We start from the raw sequence: 27,249 nt of genomic DNA, 5'->3' as shown, positions 1-27,249 counted from the left end.
ACTTTTGAAAAAGATGTATATAAGGGAAATAATGTGGAAAACAGATTGCAAATGTAATTGTCCTAGAGGAAATATTTCACTGAAATATTCCATTTTCATCTCAACAAACTTACACCACTTGCTTGCACAAATCGTGGCTCTTGGATAAACCAAATTGTAATTTTGGTTTCGCAGGTATGAAAAACGTAAAATCCTACTTATCTTGGTGAATGTGGGGTAAGGGGGGAAAGCTGAAATTCTGAATAGATACATAGACCCAGATTCAATGTCTAACTGGGAGAGCTTAAGTAGAAAAGTAGTGACTTGTGATCTACAAAAATGAAAAAGGAACAGCAACTAGATAATCTCTTTCCCTTTTTATGTTCTAGGCATAATGAGCACTGAGATATTTTTAAGTCAAGTGAGTTTTGTTTTAATTTAGAACATGTGGCATCCATAGAGTAGCAATACCTAGATTTCACAAATTATTATCTTTTTAACCTTAATGGCTACAGAAAATGTTAAGTATATCTTTGACAATCAAACAGCTGCTTGCCAGGAAAGATTAGTGAAGAAAGGTTTGATGATACCACTGGTCATTTAAATGCTTAAGGAGGATATCCTTCTTTGTAAAGAACATCTATAACTAAGTTGTTTATTCATAACTGAATTTAAGAAGAAATAGCTTCTCTTCCTGCAACACTCCTGGCAAATTCCTTAAATTACAGCAAAATATCCAAATTTATGTACAGGATGGGACACTCTACTCCAATGTCTAGATTTCTTTCCCTTAGCTATGTTTTCACATGTTTTTTACATGATAGAGTATCTTAATAATTTGTACTTATTTGTAACATGTAAAGAATCAATGTCAAACATCAATAAGATAGGTGCATTTTGCTTTTACTTTGATCATTTGGTTGGTATTGACAGACCTCCTGTGTCTGTAGTTTTATTAATTGCACTAAATCTTTTAATTACTTGCACAGTATTTTTAAAGATAAAAATACATTTTATTTAGCAGAAAAAAAATACTAAAGGAGGGCAGTGGAATATCCTATTTCTCCCAACTTTCAAGTCCCATTTGCCAAATCTCCTATGTTATTTTACAACCGTAAAAATATAAAATAAGTATTTGGGGGATAGAAGGGGCAAGTAACCTCACAGTGATCTCCTCTGGATAGTAAATATTCCAGTAGCAATCTCCATGGAGAACTTCCATGTTAGTTTGTGTTGCCTCTGGCCTCAAAGCTGAGAAGTCAGCGTGTGCTTCCGAAAAAGGATCTGAGGGCAACTTCCCTTCTTTCCTTACTGTCCTTCTTCATGGTACAGCTATCTATTGCCCAAGTGTCTGTCATCTGTTTCATTCTACTCTGCTGGGAAGCATGTAAAACTTAAATGTATTTACCAGTCTACTTCTATAAAATGTAGGTTACATCAAAGCTGTTTAAAAATAGCTTTCCTTCCCACACATTTTGGACATCTTTAATATTTTTTTTGCAATCTCTGAAAATTCTGCACTGTGCATGTATTGCACTAGTCACAATTAATATGTAAGGTTTGGAAAAGAAAACATACATATTCACAGTAGGAATCACATCCAATCAGCATAAATACAATGTTATTGCTCCAGAATTAAGGATCTGTTTTTGTCTTAAAGGGATTCTTATGACATACAGGTGAAATTTTAAAAAATTAAAAATGGAAACAAGCAATTTGAAGATAAGCAAGTTTGATTTCCTTTAAAGGCCTTGAAAAACTTCTGTCATGATCTTAACATTATATGGAAAAATACTGATTGCTTTTTAAAATCTTGTCTCCAAAGACCTTTAATTGAGTTTCAGATTAACTACACAAATTAATTATGTTGTATGTTTTCACTTCCTATTTATTAGCTCATCATGTTTTAGCTTATCTGATATCAAGGAATCATGGAGTTATTTTGTGAAACTCTAACTCTGAATGGGAATATAGCTTTAGATTATTTGCGTAAGTAATCAGCAATTTAAAGGAACTTTCTTAGCTTTTGGAAAGGCACATGGTATTTGTCAGTAATTTCCACTGTGTGCTTTTTATTTTTTTAATAACAGCATTTTCACAAATGTGTACATTATTTACAGAAAGAAATTGCATAATGGAAAGACGCCCATTCTGATCCAGTTAGTTCTCCTTTGCTTTATCTTTCTGTGATCTCTATTCTTACCCTATCCCTCCCTCCAGCCATTCCTCTGCATTCCAAGCCTTATTTTCCACCATGCCATAATGCATTAAATACACAGATTCACAGTCTGTTACTGCGGATTTTTTTCCCCCAGTGGTGATCAGATTTTCTGACACACATGGAGTCTGGCTTTGGAAGAGTAAGTGGCATCTTTCCATACTTTGCAAGTCAGACCCTTTGCACAGTCACACCGCTGGAAGATTTCCAGCCCATGAGAGCCTTTCTTGCGCTGTTTGGTGCAGACTTCCCCTTGGTGCAGCACTGGTTTGCAGATTTTGGTCCAGAAATGACGAGCACAGCAAAACCCTTCAATACAGTCTGATGATCGCAGGCAGGGGTCCCCTTCATGCCCTATGAGGAACATGGCCAAAGACACTTGAGAAATTATTACCCTTTTGTGACCAGTAGTATGCCTGATACTATCACTCACACTATCTTATGGGCTTCTACCATTTATAATGAAAAGTCTAGTGTACCATTTGGCTCTCCTGTTAGTCAGGAAAATGCATTTGTGGTAAGTTTCCACTTGGTACCATCTGACTGTCAAGTTTCTTCCTAAAATTGCTATTTTTGTTTTCTTCAAAGAATTGTACAAAGGGATCACTCTGTCAGTTTATAAGTACAATGCATCCTGGCCAATAGCACCCTTTCCATTCCTCATCCCCCAATTTCTCCCAGACCTACCTATTCCCTCCATTTCCCTGGTTCCGTTTTCACATATGTACAATGAATATTATGATTGCATTCTCCCTGCCTTCCTCTCTTCTGAGTATCAAGTTGAATAAAAACCAAGTCTGTGCTTCATCTTATTTTTACATTCTCATTCTAGTTCCCTGATCATTGTCCTTTTCTCTATTGCATGAATGAACAACAACAACAACAAAAAAAACCCTTAAACTAAAAGTTTGACTTAAAACTAATTTGTTCCCTTTGGGAGCAGATCTAAGAAAACCTCAGATTCAAAGAGAAAGTAGAATTTCTCAGGGACATCTAACACCAGCTATCAGAGTCCAGCCAGGACACTTTTGAGTCCTTGAAACAGAAAGTCTTTGGCTTTATGGGTAGAGGCTGAACGAAGAATTACCAGAGAATGAGGCAAAGCCACTATGGCATTTAGGCTGGAGGACCAGAACAGCAGGTGGTATTCACATCCAAGGATGGAGTCACTGCTGGAATTCATTCCAGGCCTATCTGGAAGGAGCTAAAGCTTCACAGAGACTCAACCCTGCTATACCACTAACGGAAAGAAAAGAAAAGAAAAATAAACCTGGAAACATAAAGAGTCATACCTTTGATGTGTGATATTTTGGTGTGTGGTCTCCCTAGATTCTGCCATCCCAGGTCATGGTTGGAGAAATGGCCATGGCTTCGATCTCTGTGCCGGGTGCCATCCAGAGCTGGGATGTGAGGGGTAAGGATGCTCTCTGTGACAGGAATGCAGATTCCTAGAGATGGGGAGATAAGCAATGAAACCACTTCACTTCCATGTCCTGATGTAAGATAGGAAACCATTTATCTATTTGTGTTTTTGTTAGCCTACTGTTTCTCTCTAACACACACTCTCTCATACTCTTTCTCCATCCATTTATTCTTTGAATTACTTACTGAGAGCATAAAATACTCTTGCTCTGAAGCCCGCCCTCCTTCATCTAAATCTGGTTTCTTTCAAAAATCAAAGAACTTTGGGCAAAAGGATAAAAATGGGAATGAAGACAGAATTAACCACATTGAGTTATGGTAACTATAAATGAAGTGCTTAGAATAGTGACTTGATAGTAGAAGTTATGTTAGCTCTTGAGTTTTAAAATCATGTGATCAGACATCTAGTCTTTGGATCCGGGGTTCTGGGTTCACAAACAGCACCTTCTTAGTCTATATGCATACCTCCCTAACAATGTGAAGTCATTTTTCCTTCACATCTTGTCCAAGGCACTTACAGTTGGCATGAATATGAGCCTCATTAAATTCTTTTATATGACTCAGTAATATGTGTTCATTATCACCTTCTGCAAGTAAAATTTCTATTGCATATTGCTTGTAATGCTCCATTTCATCATGAATGCTGAGTTGACTTCCTACACTTACTGACATTGGTGAAACCAGTCTGGGGGCTAAAACCAAGAACCAATCACACCTTCACCAGATGAGCATGCCACAGGACATCTTAAACATAAACCTGCTATGGGACTGGGAAAAGGACTCAGGGCTTCATTACTGAGTCACAGCTGGTTCCTCTTTGGCTCTTTTGCATGCCTTCACTTATGTATTCTGCACTTGTGGGTAGTTTGCAGTGTTTGTAGATGAGAGTTCAGCATAAAACACAGGAGGTGGGCAGAGCCCAAGAAAACTAAAGTTCGGGAGGCGATCCAGGTGACCTCATGCTACATAAATCGTGATCCCATTCCTTCCCAACTTTAAAGAGAGACTTGTACTTCAAGAGCCCAAGACAGAAGTTAGACTACACTTGTGGACAGGCTTCCTGCATGAGAAAGGCAGCCTGTGGCCATGCAGCGGTGTCTCTCACCGTTGTTACAGCGGTTACCAGGGCAACACATGCCATCTCTGTGACAGCGCTTCTTTTTCCTCCGGCACACCATGCAGGCCGACGATCCTTGGTGGGGACTATGACAGTATCTTCCCACTTCACATTCCTTGTCGCTGCTACAAGGATAGGCCTGTGAGGGAGCAGGACAAGACAGAAGGCAAGGGATGAGGTCCTGTTACACTTGCAAGAGAGAGAAGACTCCAGCAAATCACAATGGACACGAAAAAACAGATGCCCTTCCTCAAAGAAGCTACACCATGACAACAATGCTCTGAGGTTAGATGTTTCACAGTGGCACTTTGCTGAGGAGTTTAGAGATAGTGATTGTAGATGATGAGAAACATGCAGCCAACACTGTTCATGAACTTTGTTGTTGGTGACTAACGAAACCTTAAGGGTGACTTTTAATCCAAGGGCTGGTAGCCCACACCGGTAACTCTAGCTGTTCAGGAGACAGTTCTGAGAGTTCTTGTCAGTCCAGGTAGGAAAATCTGTGAGACTTTTCTTTAATGCCAGTCTTGGGGCTTGAATTCAGGGCCTGGGCACTGTCCCTGAGGTTCTCTTGCTCAAGGCTAGCACTCTACCACGTGAGCCACAACACGATTTCTGGCTTTTTCTATCTATATGGTACTGAGGAATTAAACCCAGGGCTTCATGCATGTTAGGCAAGCACTCTGCCACTGAGCCACATTCCCAGCCCTCTGTGAAACTCTCATCTCCAATTCACTACCAAAAAGCCAGAAGTGGAGTCTTGCTCAAGTGGTAGAGCACTTGCCTTGAGCACAAACACTCAGGGACAGTGCCTAAGCCCTGAGTTCAAGCCTCAGTACTCTCTCTCTCTCTCTCTCTCACACACACACACACACACACACACACTCACAGAGTGACTTCCAGGGCTCAGAAACAGTTGTACCTGTTGTATTGTCCCTATTCAAAAAACACTATTCATAAAACAGACATCCTAGCCACTCGAGTTTCCATGAACCAGAGCTATGCCAGAACTTAAAACTTATCTCGTTGACATTCACCATAAACTGACATGTTGAAGGGAAGCCCCTTTGTACAATGGCTTAAAGATAATTAAAAGACCTCCCCCTCAAAAAAACTCTTATCTCCTGTCCAATTATGAAATAAGTATTTTAAGAGCAATGCCCAAACTTCTTGCCTGCAGGAAAGCAAGGAGGAGAAACTTTTCCAGAAGAGAAAGGAATGAAATATTTGGCACAAATAAGCCCAACGAACAGACACTTCCCTTCTTTTCCTGCTTTGATGAGCCCTTAGCACGGCTCTAAGCAACCTGGGTTCCAATTACACCAGCCATTCTAATTACAATAGTCCAGCAGCGACTACACTTTCAATTAATATAGACAGTGCTCTTCACATGTTTCTCTACTAAGTGCCATGTTTAAAAGCTACCTAAGGAGTATCAGATACTATCTCAAAATACACATATAAAGAATACAAACCCCAGTTAGCTATTTCTTGCCCCTAGGAAGTTTCTGAAACATTTAAAATGTCCTTGGTTTTAGGAGACTGAGCCCTTTTACCACATATCAAATGGATTAATATTTTGAGACTGGGAGACTTACTTACAAATCTTTTATTACTTGTTCCAATATTTCTATAGTAACAGAATTATTTTTAAATTAATAGCATTTGATAGCAGCATAGTACATATATATATATATCTGTATTTGTTTACAGATTTTTTTGGTGCCAGTCCTGGGGCTTGAATTTGATGCCTGGATGCTGTCCTTGAGTTATTTTTTTTAATTTTAATTTAATTTTATTTTTTATCTCAAAGCTAGTAAGCTAGAGCTCCATTTCCAGCTTTTTTGAGGTGTTTACTTAGAGAAAAAAGTCTCATGGACTTTCCTGCCTGGGCTGGCTTAGAACTGTGAGCCTCAGATCTCAGATCTTAGTCTCTTGAGTAGCTAGAATTATAGATATAGCCCTGGGCACTTGGCTGTTTGTACATATTTTATGCACTCTGCATAATTAAGCTTGAATGAGTTTGCTTTTAAGTTGCATCAGATGGCCTAACTGTGCATAAGATACTTATTCCTTTCCTCTTCTTCTTTTTCTCTCCCTTCCTTTTTTTTTTCCAATCCTCCAACATTTTCCCCTCTTCCCATCCCAAGCATGTGTGTATATACACATTCAGCCCTCACATGCTTTCATTTATATCTGATCATCTTCTGTTGGGAAGAAGATATATCGATGAAGTTTATCTGTAAGTCTGGGGACAACAATATATTTGAGCAACACACACAATGTAATGTGTTGTTCATCCTTGAAAGAATGACATAGAAAACCACTAGCTTTAGATCGAAAGTGATTTTTAACGGGTTACACAGTGGCAATGTTTAATGCACCCATTATAATTGGAGCCAGATAAAGCTGTGAGATAAATTTGCATGTTGTTGTCCCATTCTGCATTTCAATCCCTAGGCTACAGAGAATCTGGATGGAGTTGAATTCTGAGTAGTAAGCCATTTTTCAACAACCCAAGACTGATGAAAACAAAGCAAATGTCACTTCCGGCCTTACCACACTCCCTCCCCACAGCCAGTGTCCCTTTCATATTTCAACCCATTAATTTTCATTGAAATTCAATTCACATGTTTCTGATTCATTTACATCTATTTCACCAAATTGTTTCGCAAGAAGCATTTGATGTCTTACAAATTTCTTTCCCTTCTTCAAAAATAGGACATGTCCTTTCAGCGGAAATAAACATGTGTCACCTAAAACATCATGTGCTATTTACAACTCAAACAATAAGTCTCTAAATGATTCTGAATATAGAATAACCCTTACTTAGGTCTCTAAAAATTAACCTAGGTAACAGAGAGCAAGTCATTGACTAAAAGTGGGCATTGATATATGGGGAATAAAATGATAGAAGATACGTCATCTTTTCCTCATTCACACATTGTTGGGAAAATGGAAAATATTGAAATGGCAAATAATTAACTAAGGCAGGCAATATTAGAAGTGGTATACAGAATAGTCCATTATTTGAGTTCAATCATATTATGGCCTCGTAATTTAAATTTTAAGAAGGAAACTCCTTTTATGTAAGACAAAATCTATTCTTCAAGAACGTGTCACTTTATTGTGGCCAATATAACTTTTAATTAGCTTGAGGTAGGAATGATACAAGCAAAGAAAATATGTAGGAACTTTGTAGCATCTGCAAGTGATGACCATTGTGAACTCATACTTGGAGTTGAATCCCAGGACATAAAATGTAAGAGGAAGACCTTGGGAATTTAAAAAATATAATGTTAATAGGGTTAAGTGCAAATTTATATCACATAGCTTCTAGCTTGCTTATGAAACTCTTGGTTCCAATAAACAACCTTTACATATGAATGTAATCAAGTAGGGATAAAGTAAATTGACTGAAGCAAGTTTGAGGGAAGGTAATGGGATTTGGAGGCAGACCCTGCCTGGGATTGCTGCTTCCTGCACTGTTGTATTCAGCCACAAAGCTTTCCACAGCTTCCCCATTAGCCTTAAAACACAGAAGATGAGAACATGTGTGTGTGTGTAATCCATTCATAACAATTCTCAGTCTCTGTCTTCAGCAGTAATATATTTTTTTCTCGGTAAAGAACTTTAAACAAAGCATTTGCAGCTTAAATAGGATGGCTTTGTAAGATATCCTTTTCCCACCATTAATTTCTCTAAAGTGTTTGGGAATAATACTGCAATAGAAAAGACAGAGAGGGAGAGACGGACAGACCAAGCTAGAAATGGCAGACATGTGGCTTGTAGTACTTCTGAGAGCCTGAAGAAGAATTGATTATGGCAGTAAGTGGGTTGTTTCCTAGAAATCTTTATTTCCAATTTACTTTGGCCTCCACATGCTGTTTCTTGTTCACATTTCATGATAACTTTGTGGCAAATAAAAAAATGATTTTTGAAGCCGAGAGTGGAAGTATATGCCTAATACTCTGGAGGCAGAAAAAGGAGGATTTTGAGTTAGAGGCCAGTTCTAGCCTGACCAGACATAGTCTGACTATGTCTCAAAATAAAGTAACAGAAAATGGGTTAGGCTTGTAGCTTCCTGGTAGATCTCTTGTTTACCATGTGTAAGGAAGGTCCTGGGGGCTACCTCCAGCACCAGAAGCACAAAGGAAAGGTAAGGTGAGTTTGAATACTTTAGGATACATTTCTATTTAACAAAATCAATCGTAGGCTTACGTGGCATACATTTTAAAAGTGAATTAAAGGGCTGGTTTTTAAAAGTCACATGGGGAATTATTAAAAATGAATTTTTTAATTAACCTTTTTATTGTGAAAATACTGTACAGAGGGGTTACAGTTTCATGAGCAAGGTAATGAGGACATTTCTTATCCAGCATGGTTGCCTCCTCCTTTGTTTATCCCCTACCATCCCTTCCCTCCCACCTCCTCAGCTACACCCCCACCCCCCACCCCCTACCATTGCTTCTTGGCCTTTTGGCTAAGATCAAGTGTAGTATCTGTTCTTATCAGTTTAATAATGGATTTTTATTTTTATTTTTATTTATTTTTCTTGTTATTTTTGTGTGTGTGTGAAAATACCGTACAGAGGGGTTACAATTACATGGGCAAGGTAATGAGTGCATTTCTTATTAAGCATTGTTGCCTCCTCCTTTGTTTCCCCTTCCCATCCCTTCCCATCTCCCCCCCATCCCCCGCACCCCTCCCCCCACCTCAGCCAAAGTTGTAAAGTTCATTTTTTGACATAACGACTTGTACATCTCATTGTTGCAAATGGATTTTTATAGCTCCGTATTCTTTTAGCCTTCTGCTGAACAGACCAACTTCTCTCCTTTGTGTAGGCATCAGAGCCAGACTTTACAAAAGACTGAAAATCAAGTGAAGAAATTAAAGTAAGATCTTGTTAGTAAATCTGTCTTACTAAAGTTTCCACGATTGATCCTGAAATTAGATTTTATAAGTACCCAGGGAATCTGAGCTTCATGGGGCAGCATTCACTACTCAGCTATGGCCACAATGAAATTAATATGGAACACCTAATTATCACAGATGACTCATTAAAAATAAAGAATGTATCAGAGCTGTCCAAGATCAACCAAAAAACAAAACAAAAGACATTTGCCCAACACTTCTCCCCCACTCCCAGCTTTCTAAGCTAAAAATAGAGTGATTTCCAGAAGTAGTAATACTCATGATCATTACAACCAGGAACTAAATAAAGAGAGCAGGAATTGAGCATGGTGTAGAAATCATGGTGTGGAAATCATGTGTGTTATGAACAAGTTTCATTGTGGTATTTCCATACCATAGTGCACAAAGAACATTTCTAAATCTATTTTCTGTAGAGTTAGAAATTCTGTGCTGGCTTGGAGTCCTTATTTACAGTTCTAGGAATCATATGAGGAAAAAGTAGGCTTTGAAAATACATAGTGTGCTCAGTGGCAGGGAATTTAGGGAATCTGGGACCTGCCCTGGTATTCGGGTCTCTCATGACTGGAGCATAAGTCATCCTGAGGTTTGATGCACACACACACAAGGTGATTCACTGGTGATCTATGTGTTGAATTCCGAGATTAGAAAAATAAAGTTGGCCACATTTCTTTTTAACACCAGCAACATGTCTTGCTGCAGCTGTTGGAAAGCCAGAGAGCTGGCAAGAAACACTGACAAAGCTGTAAACACATTTTCTCATTCCATTTCCCATTCCATCCCATCCCATTTTAACTCAATGTAAATCATTGTTATAAACAGAATCCCACCATGCAAATAAGGATAATTAAATGTATTCTAACGTGTCTAGTAAAAGGAAATATTGTTGAACGAATTGAGTTTTATTCCCGCCCCTCCCCCAATTATTCTCAATACTGTAGGGATAAAAAGCTTATTACTTCAAGGCTTATGTTTAGGGTTGAGTGTATTGTTATTTTTAAAAAGCTGCCCATCCCTTGAAACATGAATAAATGCAATCCAATCCAATCCAATCTGTTTGTTTCTAAGAATAACAGGTATTAAAATAACTTTAACCATTGACTAGACCTTTGGCTACAATCAAAACCTTAGTTTAATTCCCTAGGTTTTGAAGATAATAATATTGCTCCTGTGTAACAAGGAGGAAGGGAGAGAGAGAGAGAGGAAGAGAGAGAGAGAGGAAGGGAGAGAGAGAGAGGAAGGGAGAGAGAGAGGAAGGGAGAGTGACAGACAGAGACAGAGACACAGAGAGACAGAGAAAGGGAGAGAGAGGAGAGAGAAAGGGAGGCAGAGTAGAGAGAGAGAGAGAGAGGGAGAGAGAGAGAGAGAGAGAGAGAGAGAGAGAGAGAGAGAGATCACAGAGTGTTAATGTGGAATGACCACCCATCTGGATTCTTGCAAGAAACCGTCCTAGTTTTGTTGTTGTTGTTGTTTCAATGAGGACTGTCCTTTGTCCCCGCAAGCACTGTTTGTAACAATCTCTCGGAAGTTTTCTGAAGCCAGGAAAACATCATCAGCTGGGCAGGCAGAAGAAAGCCTGCAGGGGAAGATCCAGCTGTGGGAATAAAAACATTTGAGTGGAGAGAAGGAGGAACTGAGAAGGGCCCGGAATCACAATACATCCCGGGTCAGAGTAGAAGGTTGGCAATTACTTTGGGGAAAACAGAGGAGATGGAGGCCCTAAAACCTTAGAGAAAAGATTAATTTCCCTGAGTCAGACAGTACAGAATAGATCTGTATCACCACGAATGAACAGGCACACTACTCTTATGGCGGTCATTTCAAAATCAAACAGTGGGGGTTCAGGAACCTGTAACTTTATCTGGCTGTGGGCAGTGTGCAAGCCTGGCCACAGCCTTTCCTTTGTCTACAATTAACTTGTAGGAGTTGGGGAGTGTGAGAAGCATGGCTGAAGATTCATGAAGGCTAGGCCTGGAGGACTGAGCCATGTAGGGGAGAAACTACAAATACGTCATGATCTGAAGGAGGTGCAGCTCCAGGTTCATGAAGGCAGCGACTTGGTCATTGTTTAACATTCAGTAAAAGTGGATTCTGCCTCTGTTTACTGAACAGCAACTATGATTCAACTTTTGACAACCATTTCATTGGTCTGCAAAGGTTTTGCCTGTTACCTTGAAGATAATTTTGGAAAAATATGTATCCTGCCACACATTTGGGATTGTTCAGTATTTGTTTGTTTTATTAATAGGATATGTCATGTTAAATATCCTATGAGAAGTTCAGAGTAATTTTTCATTATTTATTTATTATTTATTGTTGGTCATGGGGCCTGAACTCTGGACCTGGGCACTGTCCTTCAGCTCTTCAGCTCTTCAGCACAAGCTGAGCACTCTACCACTTGAGCCACAGCACCACTTCCAGTTTTCTGAGTGGTTTATTGGAGATAAGAGTCTTGCAGACTTCCCTGTCCCGGCTGGCTCTGAACCATGATCTTCAGATATCAGCCCCCTGAGTAGCTAGGATTACAGGCATGAGCCTCTGGTGACCGGTTCAGAGTAATTTTAAATGATTCAGTGAAATCACTTTGGGACTACCTCCTGGTCAAGCATATTGAGCTTAAAATTCATCACAATGTGCTTATGCATAATCATTTCCCTAAAAAATAGATAGCAAGAAACCTATTCAGTTAAATTTTGAAAGACATCACCTCTATTTTAGAGGTTTTTACATCGAGAATTTTCCATGAGTTATGCTTCACTTAAGAATTGTCAGAATTGAAAAGAGTTTTGAAGGTATCATTGTCAATATCAAAATATCAATTATTATTTTTCTTTGTCATCCATAAAGTTCTTTTTTTTTAACGTTTTGCCCCTTTCCACCATTTATAAAGTGGCAAAAGAATGATCACAAGCACAGGCATATTAATAGGATAATTTTAAGAAGAAAGAAAAAGGAAGTTGAGATCTGGAATTTGATTCTGTTCAAATATATCTTGCTGTGCACCCCATAGAAAAACTTGGAGCACAATTGACACTTATTCATTTTGACTGTAAGGTCATTAGAAATGTATTTGAGTATTTGTGTATGTGTGCATGTCAGTACTAGGGCTTGAACTAAGGGCCTCATACTCATACTGTATTAGGCTTATTTGTTCAAAGCTATGCCCTACCACTTGAACCATATCTCCACTTCTGTTTTTTTGGTGGCTAACTGGAAATAAGAGACTCATGAACTTTTTTTCTTTTTGAGGCCTGGGCTGGCTTCAAACCATGATCCTCAGATCTCAGTCTCCCAAGTAGCTAGTATTACAGATATGAGCCAGTGTATTTTTTTTTCTTTGTCGGTCGTGGGACCAGAACTCTGGGCCTGTGCACTGTCCCTCAGCTCTTCAGCTCAAGGCTAGTGCTCTACCACTTGAGCAACAGCACAACTTCTGGCTTTTTCTGCTTATGTGGTGCTGAGGAATCGAACCCAGCGCCTCATACATGCAAGGCAAGCACTATACAACTGAGCTGACTTCCCAGCCCCCAGCCAATGTATCTTTTTGATACACATTTTCAAAGCCAAGCAGATATCCACTAACACAATTTGAATTATAATTAGTATTAATGAGAGTTTTTCCAGTGGCCTATTAGCTTCCCTAATGTAGTTACAAAGCTTATCTTAAGCCTTAGAAAACAATAACTCTATGAAATATAGGCACCAGTACTCCCTGGCTTTGGCTGTTCTACCCTGTTCTCTGTATGTCATTAAGCAGAAAAAAGATTCTAGGGAATTCTCTACTTTGAACATGGCCCACATTCTCAACTCTGACCTGTACATTACTGCTATTGATCATGAAGTAAATGCAGACAGCTAACCTTTTCCATATGGTTGTAGTACATAGCAAAATCTACAGGATGTGGTTTACCTGCCTCTTGAATTTTGTTTTTTTTTTTAACCCATCTCCCTAATTTAAAATACATAGGACAAAGCACCACTCTACCAATGCTCAAAAAGAAGTAACTCAGGATTTACAGTACTGTTGGAAACCTTTATAATTCATATGGAATCATGAAGTCATTTATAGTTTTGTGACTGGTTGAATATAACTGTTCTAATTTAAACAGCTGAAGAAACTGCCACAATTCTAAAGTTTCTTCTAACTCTAGGAATCTCTGTAACATCCAGTTTTCACTGTAGCATTGCAAATTTACCTGACCTCGTGACATTGACATTTAAAAGTGTTCACATGCTAGGAAAAATTTGGATGTGATGCTATAATTTGAATTATACCTCCAAATTTACTTTGTTTTGTGATCCTAAGTTAAGTTAGCCTGTTTCCTTCTTGATAGCATGGATATGTAATTTCTAACTTCAGCAACAATTCCCTACTTAGCTAATCATAAAAATTCCACACCACGTCTTTTAAAACTACTTATTTGCAAACTCTTTTCCTAGAGATTCTATTTTTATAAGTCTGGATGAGATCCAGGAATCTGTATTTTAATAACTTTTTCCCTTGGTGAACAATCAGGTCAGATAAATATTGTTTTACATCACTGCTTCAAAGATGAATGATGCCTCTTGCGCATGTGTCGCACAGATTATGCTGCTTTATATAAGACCGAGACTCAATATCATCTCCAAATAGACGTGGGTCTAAGTGGTAGATTGGTTTCCTGATGATACAAGTCTAAGAGACTCAGAGACCACAACTATTTTCCAGGATGGTTCATCTTCATTCCTGCTAGCTACTAGGTTTAGGGTGGGCTTGAGAATTCCTAGAGCTGTATGAAAAAGTAAAATAACACATAACAAACAACCAGTGAACTTTGGGATGAATCCACTGTGGACTTTGAGCTGTTAGCACGTGCACGATGGCTGGCTGGCTTTCTCGCTGCATGTGGAACACACCTGTGTCATATTGGCAGTGCCTAATTTGCTGTTTTCTTTTTCTCTCACATCCTGTGAGTCTTCTGAAACATACTTTTCTTCTTCATACCAAGTAGGAAAATACTTGATGTGCATTCTTTATTCATTTATACACCTTGCATAGCATCTTTTTTTTTCCAATGCAAATGCCATTTAAATTAAAAAAACTGATATCCAGGTAGGTATGAAAACTTTAACTTTCTAAGCACTGCTTAAATAAAAACAAGTGTCTTTAAGTAATAGGCCTCAGTTGCTAAAAATGTCTGTGATCAAAATGTAAATGCTTGTTTTAAATGTTTTGTAAGTTAGTAGATTTACAAATGAGCATGTGAGATCCCTCTATGCATGTATGTGTATGTGTGTGTATGTGTGTATGTGTGTGTATGTGTGTGTGTGTGTATGTTTAAAGATATTTCTGTAAACAAAGTGAAGAAATATGCAAGAGTTTTCCCATGGGAACATATATATATATTGTTATTGAGAATAGAAGAGAGAAAGTTCACTTACATATGATTTCTTATTGAAATTTGCACTGAATGCATGCATCATCAAAAAAAAATACAAATTTTGAAAGAGCTAATTATGAGTGAATGTGAAGTTTCTTATTTCGTGATAAATTGTGCCCTATGGTCTTGTGTTAAGAAAGCTTCGATGAACTTGGATTTCCTAGATTATTGTCTTTTCACAAGAAATATCCACACCTAGCCTAAAGTCTCTCATTAAAAAAGAAGGAGGCAACAGTACTTTATAAAAAATGTACTCATTGGGGCTGGGAAAGTGGCTCAGTGGTAGAGTGCTTGCCTTGCATGCATAAGGCCCTGGGTTCGATTCCTCAGCACCACATAAGCAAAAGAAAAAAGCCGGAAGTGGTGCTGTGGCTCAAGTGGTAGAGCGCTAGCCTGGACCGAAGAGCTGAGGGACAACGCCCAGGACCAGAGTTCAGGCCCCACGACCGGACCCCCCCCCAAAAAAATGTACTCATTACCTTGCTCATGTAATTGTAACCCCTCTGGATGGTATTTTCCACAATAAAAAAAACTTGTTAATAGTAATAAAAAATTCTGATTTGTTTCATAAATGTAACCTTATTAGTGTAATAAGATTATTGAACAAAAGACAACTATACACACAAAAATATATAAAGCTCACTTAACTGAGCTAATGTTTACTGTCTTGGCTGATTTCACATGGAATAGAACATTCACTGAAACAACTTTCTAATCTTATTTAATTCTCTTTCATTTCCTTTAGGAATTAGGCTAGACTAATGGTCAAGTGGTCACTAGCCAGTTTTCATTCTGATCTTGAGGAAACAGATAATGGAAGCAGATAAAGTTTGAACTGCTTTATTATAGCTAAGAAGATTGGCAGAAGACAAGCACAGCAAAATATAATTCTCCATATTCATTCTTTAGTGACAGAGCTTTTATTTTCTCTTTAAGATATTTTAAGCCTTCGGTAAACATTGCTTGAAAATTAGAAAATACTCTCATTTGATCTTAAAGGTAAACAAGAAGCCAGGCAGTATTTTATCCCTCCATGTGTGTCTCTACGGAGAAGAGAATGGTTTGAAAGAAAGCTGGCCCTTGGGGCTGAGGAGGTGGCTCAGTGGTAGAGTGCTTGTCTTGCATGCATGAGGCTATGAGTTCAATTCCTTAGCACCACATAAGCAGAAAAGGCTGAAAGTGGCACTATGGCTCAAGTGGTAGAGCGTTAGCCTTGAGCTGAAGAGCTCAGGGACAGCGTCCAGCCCCGTGACTGATAAAAACAAAACAACAAGAAAGCTGGCCCCATCTGATTAGAGTTTTAGAGCAATCTGTTTTAATCAAAACAGATTGAACCAACTAAGAAACCTTTTGATTAACAGTGTGAAACAAAAAGATAGTTCAAAGTTCCATCACAAGTAAGCTTGTGAGTACTTTGGGACCCTAATTATTACATCTCTAAGCTATAAAAGGAATCCAAATTATAACTGCAACAGTACAAAGACTTTAACCCTTAAGCATAAAAGAAGTGGTCAGGTAATAAGAGGACATTAGATGATCCATAATTTGATTGTCCTTAGTTTTTTCCCCATTCTTCAGTCTGATTCCTGAATTTCTAGGGAATCTCAAGTCTATGCTTATCTAACTTATAAGTTGGAATTTGAGCTCAATTGCTGTGTTTTGTTCTCCAGTGTGTGGAACATGGTCAATAGTGAAGGGAGATCACACGTAGAAATGTGTGCAAAGAGCAGTGTTAAGTATGATTCTATGGTCAAGTTAATCATTTCTAGGTTCCAAAAGTCAGGAAGCACAGAAAATTTAAACCGATCCCAAAGCTTCAACCTAAGGACAGTGTCAAAGCATCCTAGTGAAGAGTTGCTTCACTTCCTGACAAATGAAATATTTACAATGGCCAAGGCTACTCATTTATTTTGGACATTTTCAAGATGGTTGAGTAGAAGAGCCTTAGGAAGGAGAACATTGTGAGTTTTAGTTTCAGATGAGAACAAAAACATGGCCATATGCTGTTTATTAAAATTAAAAACATTTTTTCCAAAAGAAATCATTGGTATCTCAGTACACACATGAACAAGTTACTTCTCAACCTCCTACCCCTAGGAAGCCATTTAAATTAGTAGGAAAAGGAAGGCAAGGGAAGCAAACAAAATGAGTAAATCTGAGTCTGGTGAGCTGATATAAAGACATCACTCATTGGATTAAAACCAATTTCCATCAAAATATTCCCTGTAAATGTTTTCCTGGAGGATTGGAGGAGGAGGAAATTATGAGCCAGATGATAGATGCTTGGGTGTGTGGGACCCTTTTGTTCGAATATCAGCCTCAGAAATGCAGTCCATCTTGTGATGACATACTCAATGTGTTAGTAATCGCAAAGAGAACATATTGAAGAGGTTGGTTTGGTCCCCTACACCACCCACATCTCTCTCCATCTGCTTTGGTGTGGTGACCAGTACAATCTCACAAGTGCAAGAGAGGTCAAATGATTTGGTACCAGATGGAGGGGAAAAAATGAAATCATGTCTCAGGGATGTCACTATTCTTTCCTCCCTTGGTCCTTCCTATTGGTGCAAAGATTATACTCTTCCATATTTCTGATGCTTCTTTTATGGACCCTCATACATTATCAGGGATCCCCAGATGTTAGGCATTGAACGTTTTTTTTTAATACCTCCATGTCTGACCTCACGTTCCAGCAACCTTTGTAGTAAGGATGGGTCTTTAAAATGTGAGCTGAAAGAGGGAGAGTGGGAAAGAGACATGAAGCATAGCCACAAAATGAAGCTACCTTCTCAGAGATTAAGATTGAAATGGATGCTCCGACTCAACGCTTCATTAGGAGGGAGACTAGGCTGAGTGAACAAAACTTATTAGCAAGAATCATTCTAAAGTCCTGTACTTTTCAAAAAGTCTTTCGTATACCATATCTAACATACATGTAACTACAAGAAGATTTTTTGCTGTATGAAATCTGTTCTTGTTTATTTTAACTAGAGGGAAAAGGTATATTATGAAGAAGATCCTCAGATCTCAGCCTCCTGAGTAGCTAGGATTACAGGTGTCTTAAATCTGAGTTAAATCTGTTATGAGTCAATTTTCACAAAAATAATGTAGATGGTACTTCTGTTTTAACCAAATTCATTTCAAGTGTTGTCCATGATTGTTGTAGACATTTATGTAACACCCATAATTAGGCCTACATTTACTGGAATTTTAGAAAATTGTATACATTTTCATTCCCTGTGCCAAGGTGTAAGACTGAGGGTATAGTTCAAGCCTAAGGTCCTGGGTTCAATCCCCAGCACCAAAAAGTAAATTTTTAAGACATTAAATGAATTTTAAAAATCCACCGAAATTTGTCAAAATTCTTTCAGCCTAATCTGAGTTCACATTTGATCTCTGAAGAGATTATATGAGCTGATTCACTGTGCAAACATCAAGAATTAAGAACTTTGCTTTGTAGGTTAAATGACTTAAATTCCATGTTTGTTACATGTCACTGTGTGTGCATTTGAAAAGGTTAAGTCCTTGTAAGATCGCTGCTGAAAATAGAGACTTAGCGTTCTTAGATTCCCTTGTACCTTAGAAAGCAGAAAGACACAGCCACACCTGGGCACAGCAGGTATCAGACCGGATGGATCACAGTCTGACTGTACCATTTCCTGGGTTTAAATGAGATCACCAGAACTTTATGCATGCAAACAAGTCAAGTTGTTTCCACATTAACATTAGGTGAAATGCTTTTCATTACAAAAACCAGGGCTAGCCAAGCTCCTGTTAAGACCAGATCAAAAGCGTGACAGTCCGTTCATGTGCTGCTTTTCCACTGCCCGCCAGGAGCACAGCGTGGCTTAATACCTACAGATCAATTGCTGCCTGCGATTTTAAGTAGGATGGTTTCAATAGCCAAGAACGGGCCCTGGCAGTAAGACTGCTCATCTGGTGGTAATGAAAATTGGAGCTGTACTACTATCAATGGCATGCTGAAAACCATTTACAACTTGCAAATGATGCTTCCATAAAATAAAGATCAGCAGAGTCACTCCAAAGTCTAGTCCTTCTTAGAGAACCTTCCAAAAACAACAAACAAACAACAACAAAAACCACGTGGGTTTTTCAAAACAGATTCACAGAATGACTCACTTGGAGGAAGAATCAATTACTAATTATATAATACTAATTATTAATATTTAACCACAACTGATAGAGACATTTGTGCCTTCAAAGCATTAACAAATGAACTCTGTCTCCAACAACCAACACATGTTTGGAGAGCTCTAAGAAGTTCTAAGAACTTCCAAATCTACATGACAGTCAGGTGTGCAGAAGCATCTTTCCGTGGGTAGAGAGACATGCTTGGATATTCATGCATGCGGTAACAACACACATTCACAACTCAATGTCTGGCTGGTTCACTGCTGATTCTTCAACCAATACCCAATCAAAGGCAAAAATATGTTCCAAATGATAGAACGGGGATGGTTTTCATTGAGGAGGACAAACTGTCTGGGAATTTGGGTGCATAACCTGGGTGTGGTAAATATGAGCTCCACATATTTCTCCCTGCAGTTCAGTACTGCTACACATAACCTCAGCCCAGGCATAGATCCTGAAATTCACCATCACACTAGCCAAAAAAGACTCCTACTGAGCAGATGCCCCTGTTTCCTGGGCTTTGCTACAGACTGCAGGGATTTCCATGAGATCCTGGAAATAGTAGGCTCCTGGAAACTGCAGATATTTTGCAGCTGTGTCTGTTACAAAATGATTTCACAATGTGCCCAGGCATGTTACTTATTGATTTATTTTGGCATTACATGACAGAGGAAGACAGATCAACCACTGGTCTTTTTGACAATGTACAAATTTTAATTGCAACTGCTTTTCCTTGGTGATTTCCAAACTTCTAAAAATTCAGAATTTCCCCTTCACTGGATATCTAATGATACAAAAGGGTTATTGTTAATTGTTAAATTTAATGGTTTTGTTTCAGCTATCTTTTTATTTTAGTTAGCACAAATTAATTCTACACGGAATTTTCATTGGAGTATTTCTCAATGGATAATCAAGTTTACCCCTGCTATCACCTCCTTTATAAACAACTTTGACAATGTTCATTATTACATTTTCTCATTCATTACCCTTCACTCTCTCCTTAATCCCTCTCCCCTCCCAATGGTCCTTCCCAGATCTACCACCGTTTCATACTTATGTGCGTGCGCACGCATGCCTGCATGCACGTGAGCACCAGGCCTGAAGACTTAACTCATTCCCTGGCCAGTGTCCTTGAGCTAGTTTTGCTCAAGACTAGCACTTGAGCCACAGCTCCACCTTCAGATTATTGGAGGCTCACAGACTTTCCTGCTCAGGCTGGCTTCCAACCACATTCTTCATATCTCAGCTTCATGTTACATGCATGAGCCATTGGCACCCAGCTATGATGACTCTCCTTTCATAGTTCATTTTTTAGCTGTAGATCCTGAATATGAAAGAGAATATATATTTGTCCGCTCTAGTCTGGGTTATTCGATTTAACATGATTTCCAGTTCCCTCCATTTTCATGCAAACCATGTAATTTGTGGTTGAATGATTCTCCATTGTGGATATAGACACCACTTTTTATTCATAAATTCATGGATACATAGGCTGATTGCATGATTTGTCTATGGTGAATAATGTTTTTATAAAAATAGATTTGCGGGGAGAGGGGGAGTGTAGTTGTGGAGATGGGAGGGCAGGGATGGTAGGGGAAAAACAAAGGAAGCAACATTAGAAATGTACTTATTACCTTTCTCATGTAATTGTAACTCCTCTGTACAGTATTTTTACAATAAAAACTTATTAAAATAGATTTGCAGGTATCATTTACATTCACTATGATGTTATGCTAGGGAATGGTATAGCAGTATTTTGTTTTCTTTTTTTTTTAATGTTTTGCCAGCCCTATGGCTTAAACTTAGGGCTTGGGCACTGTCCTTGAGCGCCTCTTTTTGCTCAAGGCTAGCACCCTACCATTTGAGCCACAGAACCATTTCCTACTTTTTCTGTTTATATGATACTGAGGAATTTGAACCCAGGGCTTCATGTATGCTAAACAAACACTCTATGACTAAGCCACATTCCCAGCCCTAGCAGTTAGTTATTTCTTTTCAGTTTTCTTTTAAGAAATGTGTGGCTAAAATAATGTAAAAATAAATAATAAATAATAAAATAATGACAAATAAAACATGTATGCATTATAATGTTATCTAGAATTTATTTTACTATGCTCCCTGGGAGGTAAGGATCCGTTGGAAAATGTGGATAAAACAAGATGAGCTAAAGCTTCTTGAATCTTCAGACTATCGGAGAATTCACAATATTATGCCTCTACTTTTGTGTCTGCTTAAAATTTCCATTAAAGAGGCAAAAGAATGTTTCCAAGACAGGTAGAACTTCAGGATTCGTTTTCAATGATCATCCATCTTCAGACATAATGTTTCTTCCAGCCCACAAGGTTTGGGTAGCATCCTGAGAAAGTAGCCTCAACATTTTCTCCTGGGTCCATCTTCTGCTTGAAAACACCAAGAAGCTGAAAAGACCTCTGATGGTCTATAAAACTTCTGTGCCTTCACAGGCTGGAACATTCACAATCCATTGCTTGGTACTCTAGCTGGTGTTCTTCAAATCCCTAAAGGTGAAATTCTCCTGAGCATTGAGGGAGATATCCCTTCTAACCAAGAGGATCTGTTGACTACTTTTCTAAAAGACTAACTCATGCAGTCTTCTTAGCAGAGATGAAAAAGGCATGATCAGCACCCTCGAGACTGATAGAATACAAGGCATTACTACTCTAAGTGGTCACAAGCAAAGTGATAATAGGAAGCCATCTTTCTAGGAGGTTGCTGCAGCGGGAAAACAAGGGTTGTAGAGGAGAATTGGTGTATCAGATTGAGCGAAATATTTCTAGGTATAAGTAGTGTCTTGATTTAAAGTGTGTGTGTGTGTGTGTGTGTGTTTGTCAGTCCTGGGGTTTGAATTAGGGCGTGGGCACTGTTCTTGAGTGTTTTTGTTCAAGGCTAGAACTCTATCACTTGAGCTACCTTTCTACCCTTTTTATTTGAGGGGAGGGGGTGTGGTGGGGGGGTGATTAATTGGAGATAAGAGTCTCAGGACTTTCTTGCTGGCTTGGAACCACAATCTCAGATCTCAGCCTCTTGAGTAGCTCAGATTACAGGCATGAGCCACTGGTGCCTGACTACATTTTTAATGACTCCACCATGAAACCCTGTGGTCACTGGGCAGTTGAGGTGGGCATTATGAACTTCTAGCTTGTAGGGGAAAAAACCATTCAATGACAAATTGTGAGTAAATGTTGGAGCTATACAGAGAACATAGGTTTCCCAATTCTAAATCCACTATCAGAGGATAGATTCTCAAACATTACCCCTCTGGTAGATATGTCAAACGCAGATTGCAGGGTTTCACCTTCAAAGCCTCTAATTCAGTCAGTATGTAATGAGACCTGAGCATCTATAGTTCTAATAACTTCACTAAGGGCAGCACTGTTGAGAACCATTATCAGAAGTTTATATGCTCAAAGCAAGCTTATGAGAAGCACTTTCTTTCTCGACGTCAAAAGTTTCCTTGGGCCAAATCACTAACAAAATGAGATCATGTATGTGAAAATACGTTTTCATATTAAAAATGATCATATAAATTAGAATTTTATTCTTTGAAAAAGATCAATCCTTCTTTTGGACATGTCTGAAGAAACAGGTAGATGGTGAATATTTGTAGGCAAGAGATGGAAGTTATTTACTCTTATGGTATTGACGGTGTGACTGGCATATATTGATCATTAACTGCTTGTTGAATTGTGAAATAACAAGTAAAGGTCAAAGGGCTTGTTTAGCATTATTTGAAATACTTCTTAAATACATGGTTGGAGAATGGATAGAAGAGAGCCTGTCTGAAAAGCTCAAGTCCCTGAGTTCAAACCTCAGTACTGCCAAAAAACAAAGCAACCAAGTACATTGCTGGGAAACTAACTACAAAACTCTACCTGTGCACAGAGCTTTTTCTGTTGGTTCAAGTGTATCTAAGGTTCCAAGCCAGATTCCTAGTCTAACTATACTAAAAAGTAGTTGTTGTTTGTTTTTAAATGCACAGACCACATTGCCTGGGACTCCCCTTCTCTCCCCTCTTTTCCTGTCCTCAATCTCTGTTGTATAAGTTGATGTTGATGTTTTAGCATCAACTCAAAACCATCCCCCTTCCTCTCATACATGTATATAGACAGTCCTGTAAAATAGCCAACATCTGCCCACCAGATCTGTGTGTGCCCTCCTGGCCATTGAGTTTGAGCTTGGGCGAGGTGGAGCATTACAGAAGAGTTAATAGTGGGATTGACAATGGCTTACTTTCTAATGTGCTGGGATCCTTTAATCTTTCTACCTTTGAAGTCTGAGATTTCCTCCTGCAGGCAGTGACAGTGGGCCTCAATGCCACACCAGGAAGCCATTCTCCAGTGAAGGCCTCTGTGTTACAAGCACCTGCGACATCCTTGGAACCAGGTGACTTGAATTACTGACACATGGCTCTGTGTGTGGGTGGTGATTTTGATTTATCTTAACCTTGTGTAAAAAATATGATAGCTCTGGTCACCCTGCTGTGATTTCTACTATTTGATTCCCATATATCAAATAAAGGCAAAAATCATCTGGGGAAGACAACCTTCGTGACTCTTATGTATATATAAGCAGTTGTTTGCTAACAGAGAAGCTTTGTATAGGTGGTATAACATGGATTCAAGTAGAGAGATTTTGTGGTCAATTTGACTGTGTGCTAAAAGACAGGATGTTGGGTTCATGCTCTGACCGATAATTAGTGTGTTTACTTGGTACATTATCAGTTCACATTATCAGTCTCATTTTTTCATCTATAAAACAAAGATCTGGTTTGTTTGGTTTTCTTACAAGCTATTTCATTTAATTAAAAAGATTCCATATTTCCTGGGATCTCATGATCATGAATCTGATTTTCTTTCTGTATTATTGAAATCATATAAATTGGTACCCATCTGGGATCCAGGACTTCAGGAAAAACAACAACTTACTCAGCCCCATGAATATTTAAATGAGGCTAAATGCAAAGGATTGTCCTTGACTGGTTTGTTCTCAGTAATTTGTACAGAATTCCCTTTATGGGCAATCGTTTTCCCTCTTTTGGCACATGTCACTGGCTCTCACCTTTGTCATGAGGGACCCCTCACCTTCTCTCTCCTTCCTAACAACGATTCTCAAAAGCTCTGGGCTCCAGTTTCTTATGTTACTATGCAACCCTTCACTCCAGAATTCTGTCTACTTCTATGGCTTTGTATAGCTGATGCAGATGACATTTGAAATGAGAATGATTGTAACTTGTCCTCTGATACTCAAGAGCAATCCTATTGGCCACAGAAGTCCTCTGATATTCCAAATGCCACTTGCCTGCCATGCACACTTACTAGGATTCAGTCAAAGGCGACTCTTCCTCATGACTTTCCGGTGTCTCTCATTGTTGCAAAAGGTGGAAATATGGGAGGGTTTGGAAGATTTAAAAAGGTACCTATAACTGTGTCTCCAAGTGGTAGACTTCACAGTCTTATAATCTTATTAGTACAAAAGTTTATTATAACTGTCATTGAGTTAAACCTTTTAGATTTATCTTAAACTAAAAGAAAATATCTTTTTAGTTCTGGTCAATTTCTCCATAAGAAAGTATTTCTAAGCCGGGTGCCAGTGGCTCACACCTGTAATCCTAGCTACTCAGGAGGCTGAGATCTGAGGATCACAGTTCAAAGCCAGCCTGGGCAGGAAAGTCGGCGAGACTCATCTCCAATAAACCACTAGAAAACCAGAAGTGGCGCTGTGACTCAAGCGGTAGAGCACTCGCCTTAAGCTGAAGGGACAGGGCCCAAGCCCAGAGTTCAAGCCCCATGACCGACAAAAAAAAATGTATTTCTACTTTAGTTATCATCTAGTTATCATTTACGGTGGAAGTCAATAAATCAGGATTGTTTTTTAATGTTACTGGGTTTGAACATAGAACCACAAGCTTAATAAGCATGTACTCTCCCGCTTGAACCATGCCCACAGTCAGGAATGTTTTAGTTGCCCAAATTAATAAACGTTGCAACTTAAAAGAAATGAATACCAAAAACCTACACTGTGCCTCCATAAATTTTCACAACTGATAATAATTTCACATTCTTTTAAATGATAAGCAATAGCAAAGCCAAATTTTTTTGTATTAAGATAATGAATTCAAATGGATGCTACTTCAGTGTGTATTTACTGAATCCATAAAAAGCTGAAACAAGGACACAGGAACAATGATACTCACAAGACAGTATATTGGAAATGTGGGAGTAGTGAGGGAGGTGGGGGATGGAAGGGATAGTGGGAGAACAAGGGAGAGGGTAACAATGCTCAACAAGAAATGTACTCATTGCCTTACTCATGTAACTAACCCCTCTGTGCAGTATCTGTACAATAAAATGAAATTAAAAACATAAAAACCACCTTCTCAAAAATAAGCCTAAAATATTTAACAGTATAGGCATACTCTCTTTAGGTTAATGAGTAGAAAATATTTTCTTTTCCTTCCTTCCTTTCTTCCTTCCTTCTTTCCTTCCTTCCTTTCTTCCTTCCTTCCTTCCTTCTTTCCTTCCTTCATTCTTTTTCTGTGCTGGAGTTTGAATTCAAAGTATTTCACTCCCCAGGCAGAGGCTTAAGCTAATTCCCTACTCCTTGAATGCTTTAGTTATGTTTCAGGTACATTTACATTTTTTGTCCTGGACCACCATTGTCTCAGCTTTAATTTTCTGTAGCTGGCATCACAGACATAGAATACCAACCATGGCTTTTTGTTGTTGTTGTAAGTCTCACTTTTTCCCTGTGCTGTCCTCACAGCACAATCTTTGTCTCCCCAGCTCCTGGAATTACTCAAAAGGCATGAGAAGTTTCTAATCTTCCAGCACATTCTCATGAGTAGTTAACCATAACAGAACTACAAACACAGTTACCACTTCTGATAGAATTTGAAGAGACTCCAAAAACAAGTCTAATTTTACTAGTCTAAATTCTCCCAAACCGAATCTTTCCTTTCCTAACATGTGGTGGTTGACTTGCTTTTTAAAAAAATTAATAATAATGTAAAAACTTAAAGCACAGTCTTCATTGTATACTTTAGGACAGAGATAATCTTTTATCTATTTTTTAATCCCTGATATATTTCTGTCTTTTGCAAGTTGCATCTAATTTCCTGCTTTGGCATAGTTATTTCTCAGTGCTCTTCCTAGGTAACCACTTTTATTTTGTGGTATTCCCATTTGTGTTTCAACTCCTTGTTCGAATTTTCTGTAGACAACCAGCTGTTGAGCTTAAGAACACCAGATGTTAGGGGAAGATTTGAGATGCTGTTACTATGGCAACCCACATGAAGTTCTGGCCTTCCCAATCTCTGTGTTCCCAACTCCAAGGGGGAAATGGAACTTCACCTTTCTCTATGGAAATGAAACAGACAAACACACACATATAGCATACATTTTTAAATAGTCTGGAATGTCCTTCTTGTGTAAGTCTCTTCATACCGTCTTACTTTCTGTTCTATGTAAGAAGTGTTCAATGAGGCTCTAGGCTAGAGAAGGCCTTAACCATTAGCACTCAGAAAATGGACTACATTTGAGTTACCCCACTCAGTGGAAGAAAGGGGAAAGCTTTGAAGACTTCCAATTTTTATTTCCCTTCTCTGTGAAGCCCACAAGCCACTAGAAGAGAGTTTTTCTGTGTCTATATAATTAATACAATCTGCGAGATTTGTTACAGGAATGAGAAACTATTAACATTCTAAAATCACACCATTCTAGGATATTGAGCTTATGGTAATGTAATATGTTTCAGAACATGATCAGGTAACAAGATAAAATATCTGACCTCCAGATCTCTACTGTCTTACTTTCTGATTCTAAACAACTATAAGCTCTTCATATATAGTTCTTGAGATAACCCTGTTATGTGTTGTGGAAAAGAAAATAAAGGTGTTCAAAAACACTGAGTTCTGTCTCTTACAAATGACCAGAGTCACCTTCATTTTTCACAAACATATAATAATAATAATCACTACTCTTCTATGTACTACA

The 27,249-nt window shown here is 38.6% G+C and overlaps 1 protein-coding gene across 1 annotated transcript in view; it reads right to left on the bottom strand.

Moving 5' to 3' along the window:
- Positions 1–304: 304 nt before the first annotated feature.
- Dkk2 (dickkopf WNT signaling pathway inhibitor 2) overlaps positions 305–27,249 on the bottom strand; it is a 95,536-nt gene continuing 68,591 nt past the window's right edge. The window contains exons 2-4 of the mRNA XM_013023723.1: positions 4,725–4,875; positions 3,490–3,645; positions 305–2,551 (exon numbers count right to left, since the gene is read on the bottom strand). Coding sequence (XP_012879177.1) covers positions 2,301–2,551; positions 3,490–3,645; positions 4,725–4,875 — 558 coding nt within the window. The 3' untranslated portion in view covers positions 305–2,300. The remainder of the gene's footprint in view (positions 2,552–3,489; positions 3,646–4,724; positions 4,876–27,249) is intronic.

The sequence above is a fragment of the Dipodomys ordii genome, unplaced genomic scaffold (assembly GCF_000151885.1).
Source record: "Dipodomys ordii isolate 6190 unplaced genomic scaffold, Dord_2.0 Scaffold70, whole genome shotgun sequence".
Taxonomy (NCBI): Eukaryota; Metazoa; Chordata; class Mammalia; order Rodentia; family Heteromyidae; genus Dipodomys; species Dipodomys ordii.
The sequence above is the reverse complement of the archived record's forward strand: the minus strand, read 5'-3'. Positions and strand labels throughout refer to the sequence as shown.